The sequence below is a fragment of the Stegostoma tigrinum genome, chromosome 7, assembly GCF_030684315.1.
Source record: "Stegostoma tigrinum isolate sSteTig4 chromosome 7, sSteTig4.hap1, whole genome shotgun sequence".
Classification (NCBI taxonomy): Eukaryota; Metazoa; Chordata; class Chondrichthyes; order Orectolobiformes; family Stegostomatidae; genus Stegostoma; species Stegostoma tigrinum.
In genome coordinates, this window is record NC_081360.1 from 100,485,861 (window position 1) to 100,501,883 (window position 16,023).

At 42.1% G+C, this 16,023-nt stretch overlaps 1 protein-coding gene across 1 annotated transcript in view; it reads right to left on the reverse strand.

The window, feature by feature from the left end:
* Positions 1-10,721: 10,721 nt before the first annotated feature.
* Positions 10,722-16,023, reverse strand: part of mnx2b (motor neuron and pancreas homeobox 2b) — a 51,176-nt gene continuing 45,874 nt past the window's right edge. Inside the window, exons 2-3 of the mRNA XM_048535059.2 lie at positions 15,030-15,190; positions 10,722-12,037 (exon numbers count right to left, since the gene is read on the reverse strand). Of these exons, the coding sequence (XP_048391016.1) occupies positions 11,765-12,037; positions 15,030-15,190 (434 nt within the window). The 3' untranslated portion in view covers positions 10,722-11,764. The remainder of the gene's footprint in view (positions 12,038-15,029; positions 15,191-16,023) is intronic.

Below are 16,023 nucleotides of genomic sequence, written 5' to 3' on the forward strand. Positions count from 1 at the left end.
AATGGGATGAGGCCATCGCTGGTTAGGCAGCATTTACTGCCCATCCCTAATTACCCAAAGGGCAGTTCAGAGCCAGCCACATTGCTGTGGGTCTGGAGTCACATGTAGGCCAGACCAGGTGAGGATGGCAGTTTCCTTCCCTAAAGGACATTAGTGAACCAGATGAGTTTTTCCCACCAATCGACATTGGGTTCATGGTCATCATTAGCTTCTTAATTCCAGATATTTTATTGAATTCAAATTCTACCATCTGCTCTGGCGGGATTCGAAGCCAGGCCCCCAGAAAATTATCTGGGTCTCTGGATTAACAGTCCAGCTATAATATCAACAGGCTATTGTCTCCCCTCCTTGGTTTATGAGGGGGCTGTTTTCCTGAGTGAGAAATGAGAAAGAGGCAGGTATTGAAGGAGATGAAGTGAGGGGTATGGCTGTTATTGTTGATACTGGTGGAGAGGTGTCCCAAGTGAGTGACGAGGTACATGGAGGCCATGCAGGGTTAGTGTTGTCAGAGGTTGCCATGGGTGACAGAGAGTAAGGGCATTCTGGCGGGCAGTAATTAGAGTGGTAGGACATGAGGCTTGACCTGTATAGTAATCGAGGTGAAGTGTTGGAGGAGTGGGTAAGATCATTGATCTTCTTCCCACAGTGTTGAACATCTTGCAAACAGCTAAAACTGTTTTTTTGTGGTGGCAACGTCAGACCAGTCTGGCATGGCCTGATGTCATGGCTTCTATTGCTGGTCCTGGGCGAAGATAAAAGTCTTGTCACAGCTCCACCCTGAGTAGCAGCAGGTCCCTGCCTGTAAAACGGGGACCAATTTCCCCTTGTCTGCCAATGCCCAGGAAAAATGCCAGTTACCATGACGGTCAGGTCTGGACTGACAGTGCTAGCTCAGGTGAAATATGGCATTTTAAAAATGACACAGATGCAGGGAATACCAGTGAGTTCTGGGATGTCCACTGAGTGTGAGTTTGTTTTTTTGGAATAGTACCTGATAAGATGGAGGCAGAATTGAATATGATTAAAAACAAAATCAGAAGTTGTTGGAAAATCTCAGCAGGTCTGGTAGCATCTATGGAGAGAAGGCAGAGTTCATGTTTCAGCTCCAGTGACCCTTCTTCAGAACTGAGGGATTAGCTTCTTTTTGTTTAGAAGAATCAATGATTGAGCTTTACTCAAAAATAAAATGAGGCAGTTCACAGAAGACCTGGCTGGCATCATATATAAGAATGTTTTCACCCGGCTACTTACAAACAGCCAAAATATTGATCACCTCATCACCTCTGGGACATTTTTGCACTGGAGTGTAGGAAATTGAGGGGTTACTTTATGGAAGTTTATAAAATCGTGAGGGGCATAGAAAAGTTGAATAGCAAAAGTTTTTTCCCTAAATTAGGGAGCATAATTTTAAGGTGAGAGGAGGAAGATTTAAAAAGAACATGAGGAGCAACTTTTCACACAGTGTATGGAACAAGCTGCCAGAGGAAGGGGTGGATGCAGGTGCAGTTACAACATGTAAAAGACATTTGGATAAGTACATGAATAATAAAGGTTTGGAGGGGTATGGACTGAATGCAGGCAGATGGGATTCATTTAGTTTGGGAACATGGTTGATGTGAACTAGTTCGACTGAAGGGTTTGTTTCCATGCTGTATGACTCAATGACCCTAAGAATTTGCAAGGGAAAATATGCTGTGGGTTCAGTCGTTCAGCTCTAGCCTCCCAGTCTGCCTCAATCCCTTACAATTCACCAACGAATTGCTCCATGGCAGACTCGATCTTCCCAGCCCAAGACTCATCCCTGAAACATCTGGATAATAAGGATACCTACATCAGGCCTCTACTTATTGCCTACAGCTCCATCTTCAACACTAATTCCAACCAAACTAATTTCCAAACTCCGAGACCTAGGTCTCTGCTCAGCTCTCTGCAACTGAATCCTCAAATTCCTGACCCACAGACCGTAATCAGTGGAGTCAAGCAACAGTACTTCCTCCACGCCAACCCTGAACACCGGTGCCCCACAAGGATGTGCATTCACCCCCTTACTGCACTCCCTGTGCACTGATAACTGTGTGGCCAAATTACATCCAAGCTCCACCTACAAGTTTGTTAACAACACCACTGTTGTAGGCTGGAAGTAAAACAATGAAAAGACAGAATACCGGAAAGAAATAAAGTACTTGGTGGCATGGTGTAAAGATAACAATGTCACCCTCAACGTCAGAAAAGCTAAAGAGCTGACCATCAGCTTCAGGAGGATGACATTCCTCTGCCTACATCAATGGACCTGAGGTGGAGAGGGTTGAGAGTGTCAACTTCCTAGCAGTGACAATAACCAATCTGTCCCCACATTGATATGACGGTCAAGAAGGCACAACAATGCCTCTTCTTCGTCAGGAGGCTAAGGAGATTCGACATGTCCATAAAGACCCTCACCAACATTTACCGATTCACTATGGAAAGCTTTCTCTCTGGAAGCATCACAGCTTGGTACTACAACTTCTCTGTCCAGGACGGTATGAAAGTACAGAAACTTGTGAACATAGCCCAGACCATCACTCAAGCTGCCCTTCCATCCATTGACTGCATCTACAACTCTCGCTGCCTCAGAAAGGCTGCCAATATCATCAAACCACGCCCCCCCTCTCCAGCTATAATCTCTTCCAACCTCTTCTATTCGGCAGAAGATATAAAAGCTTAGACACACGTACCAACAGATTCAAAAATAGCTTCTTCCCAGCTGTTATTAGACTTCTGAATGGACCTCTCAAATTTCATATCTAATGTTGATCTTGCTTTTCATGCACCTTCTTTGCAGCTGTAACTTTGTATTCCTTGTTCTGTTCAGTCACCCTGTGATCTTTGTATGGTAATGATCTTCCTGTACTGCACGCAAAACAAGATTTTCCACTGTGCTTAGGTATACATGACAATAATAAATCAAATCAAGTATTGACGAGAAGAATGATAATATCGAACAATCCAACAGATGGATTTGAAATTGAAGATCTGGATATTATATCTCAAAAGGAGATGTACTTCCTTAAACTTTAAATCGGGGAAGAAAACTAATAAAGATATTAAGAGACACAGGAGTAAGTAAGTCACTGATGCTGGCTCATGGCAATGTTTGTTTTACAAAGGGTTAATGAAGGAAATAATATTAATTGGATGTATGCATGAAGGTTATAAAACAGCTTTGTTACAGAGTGTCTTGGATTTAGGAGTAACTTTATACATAGAGCAGTTGTAGTGGGAGTGGTGTCATAAATTCCTAGAAGGAATTGATTTTACTTTGTGAAATAATCTGGCAGATTCAAGAATATTGACTTCACCAAGGCAACACCAATGTTACAGTAAGAAGATGCTGATTAGTTTCCTGACTGTGTTGTGACTAGATCTCAGGCCAATGGAATTACAAAGTAGAAGAGAGTATGAAACTGGGGGATAATTTTGAAATTCAGTTGTTGGACACAGGTTTCAAAATTTTAACAAAAGAAGATGAAGGTAAAGAGAATGAGGCTGATATCTTTAGCTGAACAACTTTTATAGAAATGCAACAGATGGATTTGGAATTGAAAGAGTTATACTGGAGAGCGTGCTCTGAAATTGAACTAGAAATAATACCTGAGTGTTATTGCTTAAAAGACAAAACATTAATGAGGAAGTGGAGGCCACCTCAAATACCGAAACATGAGCAGTGATCTATGATAGAGGTAGTTCCATCTGAATATCATAATGAAATTTTACAAATCCCTCATGAGATTCCAATGGTAGGTCACTTAGGTATTGGGAAAATACTGGAAAAAAAATTAAAGCATTTTTATTGGCCAGGATTACAGTGTTAGGAGGTTGATTAGCTTGATTGGCTGGTTTGTGATGGGTGGGTTCAGTCCCTGCATCAGCTGAGGTTACCATGAAGAGACAACAAAGTGTGGAGCTGGATGAACAGGCCAAGCAGCATCTTAGGAGCAGCTCTTCTTCTTCAAACAACCCCTCCACTCACCCCACCTGAGGTATGGTGACCCTCAGGTTAAACCGTCCCTAGCTGTCTCTCTGCAATAAGAGAGCAACTCTACAGTCTGGTAAAACTATGGTGGCTTTAAACTTTTTACATAAAAATGTGATCATACTTTACCAGACATTTAATGAAATTTTACCAGTCAAGTAGTGGAAAAACATCAAACATCAATTAAAGGTTAATTCTGATACCAAAGTTTGAAGAACTGTTCAGTAGAGTCTTAATAGATTATGGGAAGGCAATGGCTTAGTGGTATTATTGCTGGACTATTAATCCTGAGAACGAGACAATGTTCTGGAGAAACAAAGTGTGGAGCTGGATGAACACAACAGGCCAAGCAGCATCTTAGGAGCACAAAAGTTGACGTTTCGGGCCTAGAATGATGAAGGGTCTAGGCCCGAAACGTCAGCTTTTGTGCTCCTAAGATGCTGCTTGGCCTGCTGTGTTCAGCCAGCTCCACATTTTGTTATCTTGGATTCTCCAGCATCTGCAGTTCCCATTATCTCTGATCGCAATGTTCTGGAGACCCAGGTTTGAATCCCGCCACGGCAGATGGTGGAATTTGAATTCAATAAATATCTGGAATTAAAAGCTTAATGATGATTGTGAATCTGTTGTGAATTGTTGGGAAAAACTCAGCTGGTTCGCTAATTCCCTTTGGGGAAGTATACTGCCATCTTTACCTTGTCTGCTCTACATGTGACTCCAGTCCACAACAATGTGGTTGACTCTTAACTGCCTTCTGGGCAATTAGGGATGGACAATAAATGCTGCCCGGCCAGTGATGCCTTCACCCCATTAAAGAATAAAAGAAAATACAATTCCTGCCTAAAAGCTGGAATGGGAACTTGTATTTTTTTAACAAATATAGGTGTTCCCACAATATTTCCTGAAGCAGAGCCTTTAGGAAAAATTATTGAAAAGGTGGTCATGTTAAAACCAGTTCAGTTTGATTCACAAGATATGAATTATCCAAAGAAATACAATCAGATCAAGATTAAAATTTTATGTCACAACTATTCAAGGAAACTGTTACTTGCTTGAGAACAAAATTATTTATATCTTCTGCTTATCACTCACAATCTCAAGGTGCATTGGAAAGGTGGCATTAAAACTTTGAAAACAATGATTAAACTTGTCAGTAATATATTGTTTGGGATAAAGAATGGTCCTAATGAGGCCACAAAATTCAATTCTTCTGAACTAATATATGGACATGAGGTGAAAAGATTAAATATTGATTGAAGGAAAATTAATAAATCAAAGCTCTGAGGCTACACTTACAGTCTATGTTTCCAGTTTCAGAGAGAAATTGACTAAAGCATTTGGCATTGGCTAAAAAGAACATTTTAAGAGTGCTCAAGAAACAATGAAAACTAGAGCAGACAATAAAAACTAAAGTTCATATTTTATTGCAGACAAGGGAATTGAGTTGTTACTTATCTCTGGGGCAACATTAATTGCAAGATCGAGAGACCTTGTCAAATCAACAGAAACTCAATTATGTAAATTAGGTAGAGTGTATACCTGACAGGAAAAAAATTAGCAAGAGAGGATGTTATATTAACATGGTGAAGAGACACAATATGAAGGAAAAATTATACTTAAAGTTGAGAAAGTGGAAAATGAACAAAAATTCAAAATTCAAACATTGGCCCTACAGTATTCACACTGGATAATACAGAGATAGATGAAGTTTAATAGCATCATGTTCTATCTTCCAAAAAATTATCAAAGTGACTTTTTAAGCATTCCAGAATAGACCAAAAACTGATTTTGACTGTTCATCATGTTAATGTGGAGCTGTGTGACCTATAAAACAACATCTTTTCAGACTCAATCCAAAGAGAAGCCCAAGTGAGGGAAGAGATTAAATTCATGATGGAAAATAACGTCATTGAACAAAGTTTTAGTAGCTGGAGGTCACTTATTGTGATACCACCGAAACTAAATGAATTACAAAGATACTACATTGATTATGTCAAAGACAATGTAGTAACAAAGGGGACTCATTTCCTATTTCAAAATTGGAAGGCTGCATCGAATAAATTGGCACATGATTCATAACAAAAACTGACTTACTAAAAGGAATTGAAATTTCCAGATTAAGTTCCTTTTAGTTTAAGTTTAAAACAGATGTGCAAGGCACGTTTTTCACACAAAGTTACAAGAGTGCCTGGAATATGCTGCCAGAGGAGATGGTGGAAGCTGATACAATAGCAACTTTCAAGAAGCACCTGGACGAATACATGAAAAGGAAGGGAACAGTGGGATATGGATCCTGTAAGTGAAGACAGTTTTAGTATGGAAGGGAAAAATGGGTCAGCGCAGGCTAGGAGAGCCAAAGGGCCTGTTCCTGTGCTGCGTTGTTCTTTGTTCTTTGAGTGATAAGGCCAAAGATATATTGGCCTTTATAACACTGGATGAACTCTATCAATGTTAACTCACGATAACAAAGGGTGGAGCTGGATGAACACAACAGGCCAAGCAGCATCTTAGGAGCACACAAGCTGATGTTTCGGGCCTAGACCCTTCATCAGAGAGGGGGATGAGGAGAGGATTCTGAAATAAACAGGGAGCGAGGGGGAGGCGGATTGAAGATGGATAGAGGAGAAGATAGGTGGAGAGGAGAGTATAGGTGGGGAGGTAGGGAGGGGATAGGTCAGTCCGGGGAGGACGGACAGGTCAAGGGGGCGGGATGAAGTTAGTAGGTAGGAAATGGAGGTGCGGCTTGAGGTGGGAGGAGGGGATAGGTGTGAAGAAGAACAAGTTAGGGAGGTGGGGATGAGCTGGGCTGGTTTTGGGATGCAGTGGGGGGAGGAGAGATTTTGAAGCTGGTGAAATCCACATTGATACCATCGGGCTTCAGGGCTCTCAAGTGGAATATGAGTTGCTGTTCCTGCAAACTTCAGGCGGCATCATTATGGCACTGCAGAAGGCCCAGGATGTACATGTCATCTGAGGAATGGGAGGGGGAGTTAAAATGGTTCGCGACTGGGAGGTGCAGTGCCATAATGAAGCCATGCATAGGTTGCAGGAAGAGCAACTCATATTCCATGTGGGAACCCTGCAGCCCGATGGTATCAATGTGGATTTCAACAGCTTCAAAATCTCCCCTCCCCCGCACTGCATCACAAAACCAGCGCAGCTCGTTCCCGCCTCCCTAACCTGTTCTTCCTCACACCTATCCCCTCCTCCCACCTCAAGCCGCATTCCATTTTCTACCTACTAACCTCATCCAGCCACCCCTTGACCTATATTTCCTCCCTGGACTGAGCTATCCCCTCCCTACCTCCCCACCTATACTCTCCTGTCCAACTATCTTCTCCTCTATCCATCTTCAGTCCGCCTCCCCCTCTCTCCCTGTTTATTTCAGAATCCTCTCTCCATCCCCTTTTCTGATGAAGGGTCTAGGCCCAAAACATCAGCTTTTGTGCTCCTGAGATGCTGCTTGGCCTGCTGTGTTCATCCAGCTCCACACTTCGTTATCTCGGATTCTCCAGCATCTGCAGTTCCCATTATCTCTGATCACAATGTTAACTTATGTTGTTTGAAAAGAAAAATGCAACAGTTACATTTCAATGATGAACCAATAAAGACATTGAAGGACTATGTAACTGTATGGTTTGTGGTGATGATTTGATTGTTTTTAACCACTTCATAACAGTTATAGAGTCATAGAGTCGTATAGCACAGTGCAGACCCTTCGGTCCAACCAGTCCATACAAAACATATTCCCAAACTGAAATAGTCCCATCTGCCTGCTCCTAGCCCACATCCCTTCAAACCTTTTCTATTCTTATACTTATCCAAACGTCTTTTAAAAATTGCAATTGTACCCACATCTATCAACTCCTTAGGAAGTTAATTTCATGTGCGAACCAACCTCTGTGTAAACAATTTGCTTTGCATGTCTTTTTTTAAAATCTCTCTCCTCTCACCTTTAAAATGTGCCCCCTAATCTTGAAATCCCCCATCCTAGGGAAAAGACAACTATCATTAACTCGATCTGTACCCCTCATTATTTTGTAAACTTCTATAAGGTCGCCTCTCAACCTCCTATGCTCCAGTAAAAAAAATTTGACCTATCCATCCTTTCTTTATAACTCAAATCTGCCATACCCAGCAACACCCTGGTAAATCTCTTCTGAAATCTCTCCAGCTTAGTAATGTCCTTCCTGTAACTGGGCGACTAGAACTGGGCGCAATATTCCAAATGAGGCCTCTCCAATGTCCCGCACAACCTCAATATGACTTCACAACTCCTATACTCAAAGGACTGAGAAATGAAGGAAAGCGTGCTAAGTGCTTTCTTAACTACCCTGCCTATAAGTGCACCATTTGATAGAATTGCTTGATCGACTGCAAAAAGCTTAGTGATAATGGGACTGCATTTGCATTATGAGAGTTCTTTTCATTCATTCATGGGACGAAAGCATCACTGGTTAGGCAGCATTTATTGCCCCATCTCTAGTTGCCCAGAGGGCAATTATGAGTCAATCACATTGCTACAGGCCCAGAGTTACATGTAGGCCAGGCCAGGTAAAGATGTCAGTTTCCTTCCCTAAGGAGAATTAGTGAACCAGATGGGGTTTTTCACCCCTAACAATCAGCAGTGGATTCACAGTTATCACTAGACTCTTAATTCCAAATATTTATTGAAGTTGTAGGATTTAAACGTGGATCCGCATTTCGGATTCTCCAGCAGCTGCAGTTTCCATTATCTCTCTCTCCCCAGAACATTATCTGGGTCTCTAGTTTAACTGCCCAGCAATAAAGCTACTAGGCCATCAGCTCCCCATAAAATAAACATGGAAATAGCTAGTTTTCAGTTTAGTGCAATCAGCAATTATGTTTGTTTTGCTTAAAGGTAGAACCCAGAAGTTGGAAAGGTTTCAGTTTCAGCTTACCAAAAACCTGGCTGAATTTTGACACAAGAGAATTTCTCCTGGAGAAAGGAGTTAGTTAGACAATAGGTTACCTCTATGTGAATGTTTAGTTTGAAATATCTTGAACTCTCTGGTATTTAAGTAAATTGATGGTGTTGGGAATAGATGAAATTGTATTTTTACTGTTTTGAGACCTTTCAAATTGTGTTTTATGTAAATAGCTTGGTTTATTCCAGTCCATCTTCATTTCTTTCATGTAATAAGCAGCTGTTTCCTTGTTAAACCCAAATCTGTAACATTGTATGCTCTTGTTCCAGTGAACAAATGCTGCTTCACATAAAAAAAGAACTAAATATGATCTATCAAGCCAGATTTTAGTCTGGGATCTCAATGCTAGTAGTGTTAGTATTGGTGCAGTGTTGTTACAGAAGGATAAAATGGGGATTGAATGACAAGTTCGTTATTTTTGTCACAAACTAAGTTCTTGCCAGAAAAAAAATTCAACCGTGGGAAAAGAGAATTTGGTGTTAACTCTTCAACTTCTTGATGTCTGTACATTCAATGTACAAAGACTTATTCTAATTCATTAACTCTCTTAGAAAGGTTTCGTGGAAAGCATTTGAGCTTTGTTTTGGTGGAGTTTAATATTACATCATATAGCTTGACAATCACTCATAGAGCAAGAAGAGACAAAATCACAGTGCATGCTTTGTCAAGAACAAATTTGGAGGAAAATAAATGTAATCAGGGTGGACTCAAATGGAATATGATTGTTATGAAAAGTTCTTGTGTATTCAATGTACATATATATTTCCTGTCAAAGTGAAATCTGTATTAGTAAAACAAAAATAGTGATAAGAAAAAGTTATAACACAACATGAAATATCTCTTAAAGGTACTGTTTGTTTTTTTTCTCTGTGTGGAAGTATTATTTTGTTTCATTCTCGGATATGACTGTTCCAGTATTGGCATCAGCTGAGATCATAGGAGATCCCAGGCAGCAGTAGCTCCACATTAGAAGTATCAGCTTTGCTGCACCAATTGGCCCTTCATCATCTAGAGTCATAGTGTCATAGAGTCCTGCAGCACTGAGTCAGCCCCTTTGGCCCAAATGGGTCCGTGATGACCAATATGTTCATCCACGCTAATCCCATTTCCCCGCACATGGCCCATATCCTCCTAAGCCTTTCCTATCCATGTATTCGTCCAAATGCCTTTTAAATGTTTTCAACGTACCTGCCTCAGCGACTTCCGCTGACAGTTGCATACCACTCCCAGTGTGCAAACAGTGCCCCTCAGGTTCCCATGTATTCTTTCCCCTCTTAGCTCAAACTGATGCCCTCTAGTCCCCAACCCTGGGAAAAAGACTTAGTACATTCATCCTACCCATGCCTCTCATGATCTGATACACTTCCATAAGATCCTCCCATTAGTCTCCTAGGCTCTTTGGCTGCTTGTTATTAATTGTGGTTAAAAATGGACTTGCTCCACTTCCTCCATAGTCTGAGTACAGAGAAATGATTTCCTTTGGTGGGTATATCCAGATCAAGGGAGTACAATTTTAAAATTAAAGCAAAGCTGCTGAGGAATTCAGTCGAAAAATAGGCATGTGGTGTGCATTGGAAATCAAAAGGCTTTTTGAATGCTGAGGATCAAAGTTTCAAAGACTGAAATGGCTAGATTTCTGTGACGGTAAAATGAGTGATGGGGTCAGGACATGTGATCTATAAGCAGAACAGACTCAAGGGGCAGAATGATTTATTCATGTTTCTATGCACAGTGTGTCAGACATGACTAGATACCTGGGAAGTGATGCTGCTTTTGAAGTCACATTACCTTGTTGTACAGAACATGATACTGTTTAATATTCACATTTAAAGCGCGGCAAGCATTTGTTTTGTACAAAGATCAGGACATCACAGACAAGAATCCAAAGACAAAGACGGGAAGCCCTGAAACAGACAGACAGACAGACAGAAAAACACTGTATTTTTGCCATTCCATCGAGGGAATGTGGCTGGTTCAGTTCAAATCATAAAGGAGGCGTCTGATTTACTGTTAAGAGCTCCAAATTGCTGATACCCTTACCCTTAGTGCAGCTGCTGAAAGAGACACACAGATCCACACACTCACACATACACAGTCTACACTCCTGCATGCAAGAGTACACACACACACACACATACACACACTCACACATTTTATATTCTATAATATCTGCCAGCACTTTTGTTTTTTTTCTGGATGCAGGATAATGTAAAACAGAAGTAGAGAAATGTACTGGGCCAATTAACATTTAAAGTTCACAGTATTTGAATAAATTAAGAAAAAACACATGACAATGTCTTTGAAATTGTCCTTTCCCGCGCCCTTTTTGAGATACTCCACTGCTTTCAAACTGTCCTATTTTTCATTTTTTAAAACAATCCTGGTTTTTGTCCCTTCAAATCTTCAAAGAAGCAACTTTTGTGGAGCTGGAGGTTTCTTTCCAAAATATAATATAAAGAATAATTCACATTAAATATGACAAAAATAAAAAATAAATTAAATTAACTGTTTCAGTACAATATAATCTTCAAGTGCCTGGCAAATCAGGTGCTGCCTCTCCAATGTTTTGTTTGTTTGTTCAGTTTCTTTGCATTTGAAGAAGTCTTTGGTCTCTTCCCATTTACTAAATTAAAAACTAATTTCAGTATGTTTGCAGGACCAGGAGACGGGGAAAGAGAGATATTGACAGAGATGAACAGGGCAGGCACTAAGGCCCAGTGTTGCAGAGGAGTGCAACTTTTCTTTGAGACCAGGGAAAAAGAACAAGTTTAGGAAGTTGCACGAAGTCTGCATCCAACTCGGTTCACAAAGTTGACGCGATTTGTACCTCCTTCCGAGATACTTCGTCTTCCGAGCAGGAACTGTTGGAGGTGTAGCCTAATTCTGTGCTGCACTGCAGCAATTTTGTGCTGTGGCTGTTGAAATCCACACTCTCTGACTCCGACCGGCTCTCACCCCCTGCTGCCTTGTCTGAGTATTTCCCAGCTCGCTGCTTCTCCGCCTCCTGCGCTGCCTGCTCCTTGGCTTTCCGACTCCTTTTCCACTTCATCCTTCGGTTCTGGAACCAAATTTTTACCTGAGTGACATTTAAAGAGAGAGCGAGAATAAATCAATGGTCTTACAAGTTGGACCCTCCTTAAAGACTGGATCGGTAAGGATTATTTTCACTGGAGTTTAGAAGAATAAGGGAGGGAATCATCGAAACTTATAAAATTCTCACAGGACTAGACAGGGTAAACACAGGATGACAAGGTGTGGGGCTGGATGAACACAGCAGGCCAAGCAGCATCTCAGGAGCACAAAAGCTGACGTTTCAGGCCTAGACCCTTCATCAGAAAAGGAGGATGGGGTGGGGGTTCTGGAATAAATAGGGAGAGAGGGGGAGGCGGACCGAAGATGGATAGAGGAGAAGATAGGTGGAGAGGAGAGTATAGGTAGGGAGGTGAGGAGGGGATAGGTCAGTCCGGGGAAGACGGACAGGTCAAGGAGGCGGGATGAGGTTGGTAGGTGGGAAATGGAGTGCGGCTTGAGGTGGGAGGAGGGGATGGGTGAGAGGAAGAACAGGTTAGGGAGGCAGGGACGAGCTGGGCTGGTTTTGTGATGCAGTGGGGGGAGGGGAGATTTTGAAGCTTGTGAAGTCCACATTGATACCATTAGGCTGCAGGGTTCCCAAGTGGAATATGAGTTGCTGTTCCTGCAACCTTCGGGTGGCATCATTGTGGCAGTGCAGGAGGCCCAGGATGGATATGTCGTCTAAGGAATGGGAGGGGGAGTTAAAGTGGTTTGCGACTGGGAGGTGCAGTTGTTTATTGCGAACCGAGCGGAGGTGTTCTGCAAAGCGGTCCCCAAGCCTCCGTTTGGTTTCCCCAATGTAGAGGTAGCTGTTCCCAATGACCGGGGAGTCCAGATCCAGGGGGTCAAGTTTAAGAGTACGGGATAGGTCGTTTAGGACTGATATTAGGATCATATAATTACAGTGGTGAGCCTGTGGAATTCTCTGCCACAAAAAGTGGTTGAGGCCAAAAGATTGAATGTTTTCCAGAAGGAGTTAGGTGTCAATCTTAGGCTTAAAGGGATCAAAGGGTATTGAGAGTAGATGGAAACAGGGGAGTTGGATGAGCACCTGTGATCAGATTGAATGGTGGAGCTGGTTCAAATGGCCCACTCCTGCTCCAATTTTCTATGTTTAGCCTAACCTGCCATTTACAAGATCACAGAATGGGTCCAACATGGAAGGAGGCTGTTCAGCCCATCAAGCTTGTACCAGCTATTGAAACAACTATTACCCCAAGCCAATCTCTTGCTTTTTCTCCACACATTATTTCTATCGGAAGAATCACTCAATTCCCTTTTGAACCTAAACCTGCCTGTGCCACATTCCCAGGCAGTGCATTCCAGACCCCAACTATTCACTGTGTTTATGTTGCATTTTCAATGTAATTATTTTTTGCTTGTTCCTTTGGGAGATGGGGCCGTCCAAGACAGGACCAGCATTTGTTGCACATCCCTGTTTGGGCAATAAACTTCACAAAAAAGGCATCTTATGGACCTGAGTGCAACCTGAGTGCAGCTATTTGCAAGGCTATCACGCAAATGCTGCAAAGGGGAATTAGAATGGGTAGTTCCTTGATCGGCCAGTACAGACACGATGGGCCAAGTGGCCTCTTTCAGTGCTACAATCTTTTTCGGATTCGAAGATACAAAAGTCCACAGCAGTTAATTTGTCATTCATTCGTGGGGCACGGGCAAGGCTGACCATTTGGCATCCTGAATTACCCTTGAACTGAATGCCATTTCAGAAGGTAATTAAGAGTCAACCATCTTGCTGTGAGCCTGGAGTCATGTCCAGGCCTGACAGGGAAAGGCCAGTGGGATTTGCTGAAGGACATTACTGACCCTGATGGATGTTTACAATAACCAATGATAACTTTGTGGCTATCATTTGTATTTTAACACACATCACCAATCACCCAATTAAATGAACAATTGACAAGTGCTGCCCACTGAGGACAGTGCGACAACTACAAAAATAAGAAAGGTAAGAAGGGAGAACATAAGAACTAGGAGCAGGAGTAGGTAAACCCTGAATATTGGGAGGGAGGAAGTTCCAAGATTTTGACCCAATGACACAGAAAGAACAGCGATATGTTTCCATGTCAGGATGGTGAATGGCTTGGAGGGGAACTTGCATTAGAAAGTGCTGGACCTTTGGTGAATTTCTCCAGTACATCTTGTAGAATTAATGGACATTAGTTAATTATACTAATTATGAAGTGTTTTGATGTAGTAAAGATGGAAAAACTGCTACTGTTGGCAGGAAGACAGTAATCAGAAGGATAAGAGCAAAATTCTGCAGATGCTGGAAAGCTGAATCAAACACGGAATGCTAGAGAAACTCAGCAGGTCTGGCAGCATCTGAAGAGAGAAATAGAGTTAATGTTTTGAGTCAGACTAGCGCAGTTATGAAGAAGAGTCATTTTGGACTCGAAATGTTAGCTCTCTTTGTCCCTCCACAGATGCTGCCAGACCTGCTGAGTTTCTCCAGCAATTTTTGTTTTCATCTCAGTGACCAGGGCATAGAAATTTAACAAAATAGACAAAGAACTGGTGAGGTAGATAAGGATTTTTTTTAAAAAATTAGCGCGTGAGTGTGATCCGGAAAATTCGGTCTGAAACGTTGAATTTAGCAAATTCAGTCTGTGGAATTCCCGACCCATTGAAGCAGTAGAGGCTACCTCATTGAATGTTTTTAAGGCAAAAATAGAGAGGTTTTTGAACAGTGAAGGAACTAAGGTTTATGTTGGGCGGGCAGGTGAGTGGAGCTCAGTTCACGAAAAGATCAGCCATGATCTTAATAAATGGCAGAGCAGGCTCAAGATGGCCTAATCCTGCTCCTAATTTGTTATGTTCTAACAGCAACTTTAAAAGAAGGAATTGGATAAATACTCAAGAGGTGTATAATTTGCATGGCAATGTCGAAAGAGCTGGAATCTGATTGGAAAGCTCTTTCAAAGCAGAAGCATTGGTACAACGGGCTGAATGACACAGTCCTACGGTTGCGTCCTTACCTGGGTTTCAGTCAGCATAAGGGATGTGGCCACCTCAAAGCGTTTTGGCCTGGACAGATACTTGTTGAGCTTGAACTGGTTCTCCAACTCCAGAAGCTGTTGACTGGTGAACGCAGTCCGCGGCCGACGGCATTTCCCCATCAGTCCTGACTGAGGTTGAGCTGTGAAGCAGACAAAGATGATCAAAGTGACCAATCAGCTTCAACCATACATACAAGCAGAGATAATGGGAACTGCAGATGCTGGAGAATCCGAGATAACAAGGTGTGGGGCTGGATGGACACAGCAGGCCAAGCAGCATCTCAGGAGCACAAAAGCTGACGTTTCAGGCCTGGGGATACTTCAAGGCTGCTTCACAATTCAATGAGGTTATGGACAACCTGTTTTGTGCTTTGAATTCCATGCTCTCACTTCCCAATTATCTTTGATTACCCAACCTAACAAGAACCTTCACCTTTAAAATAATTCAATAGTCCCCAGAATTCTGAGGCAGAGAGTTTCCAATCCCATAATCCTTTGAGAGAAGAAATTCTCTCGCATACAAAAGTAGCCTCTAATTTTAAAACAGCGTCTTCGCGATATAGCATTATCCCATTGTAAGGGGAAGCATATTCTTCATGGCATCCCAAAGCATTTTGCAACCAGTGACGTACGGTCACAATTGTAGGAAGCTGCAGCCAATATGAGTACAGCAAGCTGGGTTTAGGATTGTTGAGTCTCCCCGTGGTATGGTGTTTCAGTCCCTGGTGTATTTTTATGCAAGAACTCTTTAATTACAGCCCAATCCATAGCATCGCAGTAAAGTCACTGGGTTATAATCTGGCTAAAGAACATGGCTTCAAATCTCATTGTAGAAACTAGCGGGTGTTGAATTCAATTCATAAACATGAAAGTGAAAGGTTGTCTTAGTGATGCTGACCAAGAAAGTATCAATTGTTGTGAAAAACCCATCGGGTTTATTAATGTCCTTTAGGGAATCTGCCAGATTGGCGAC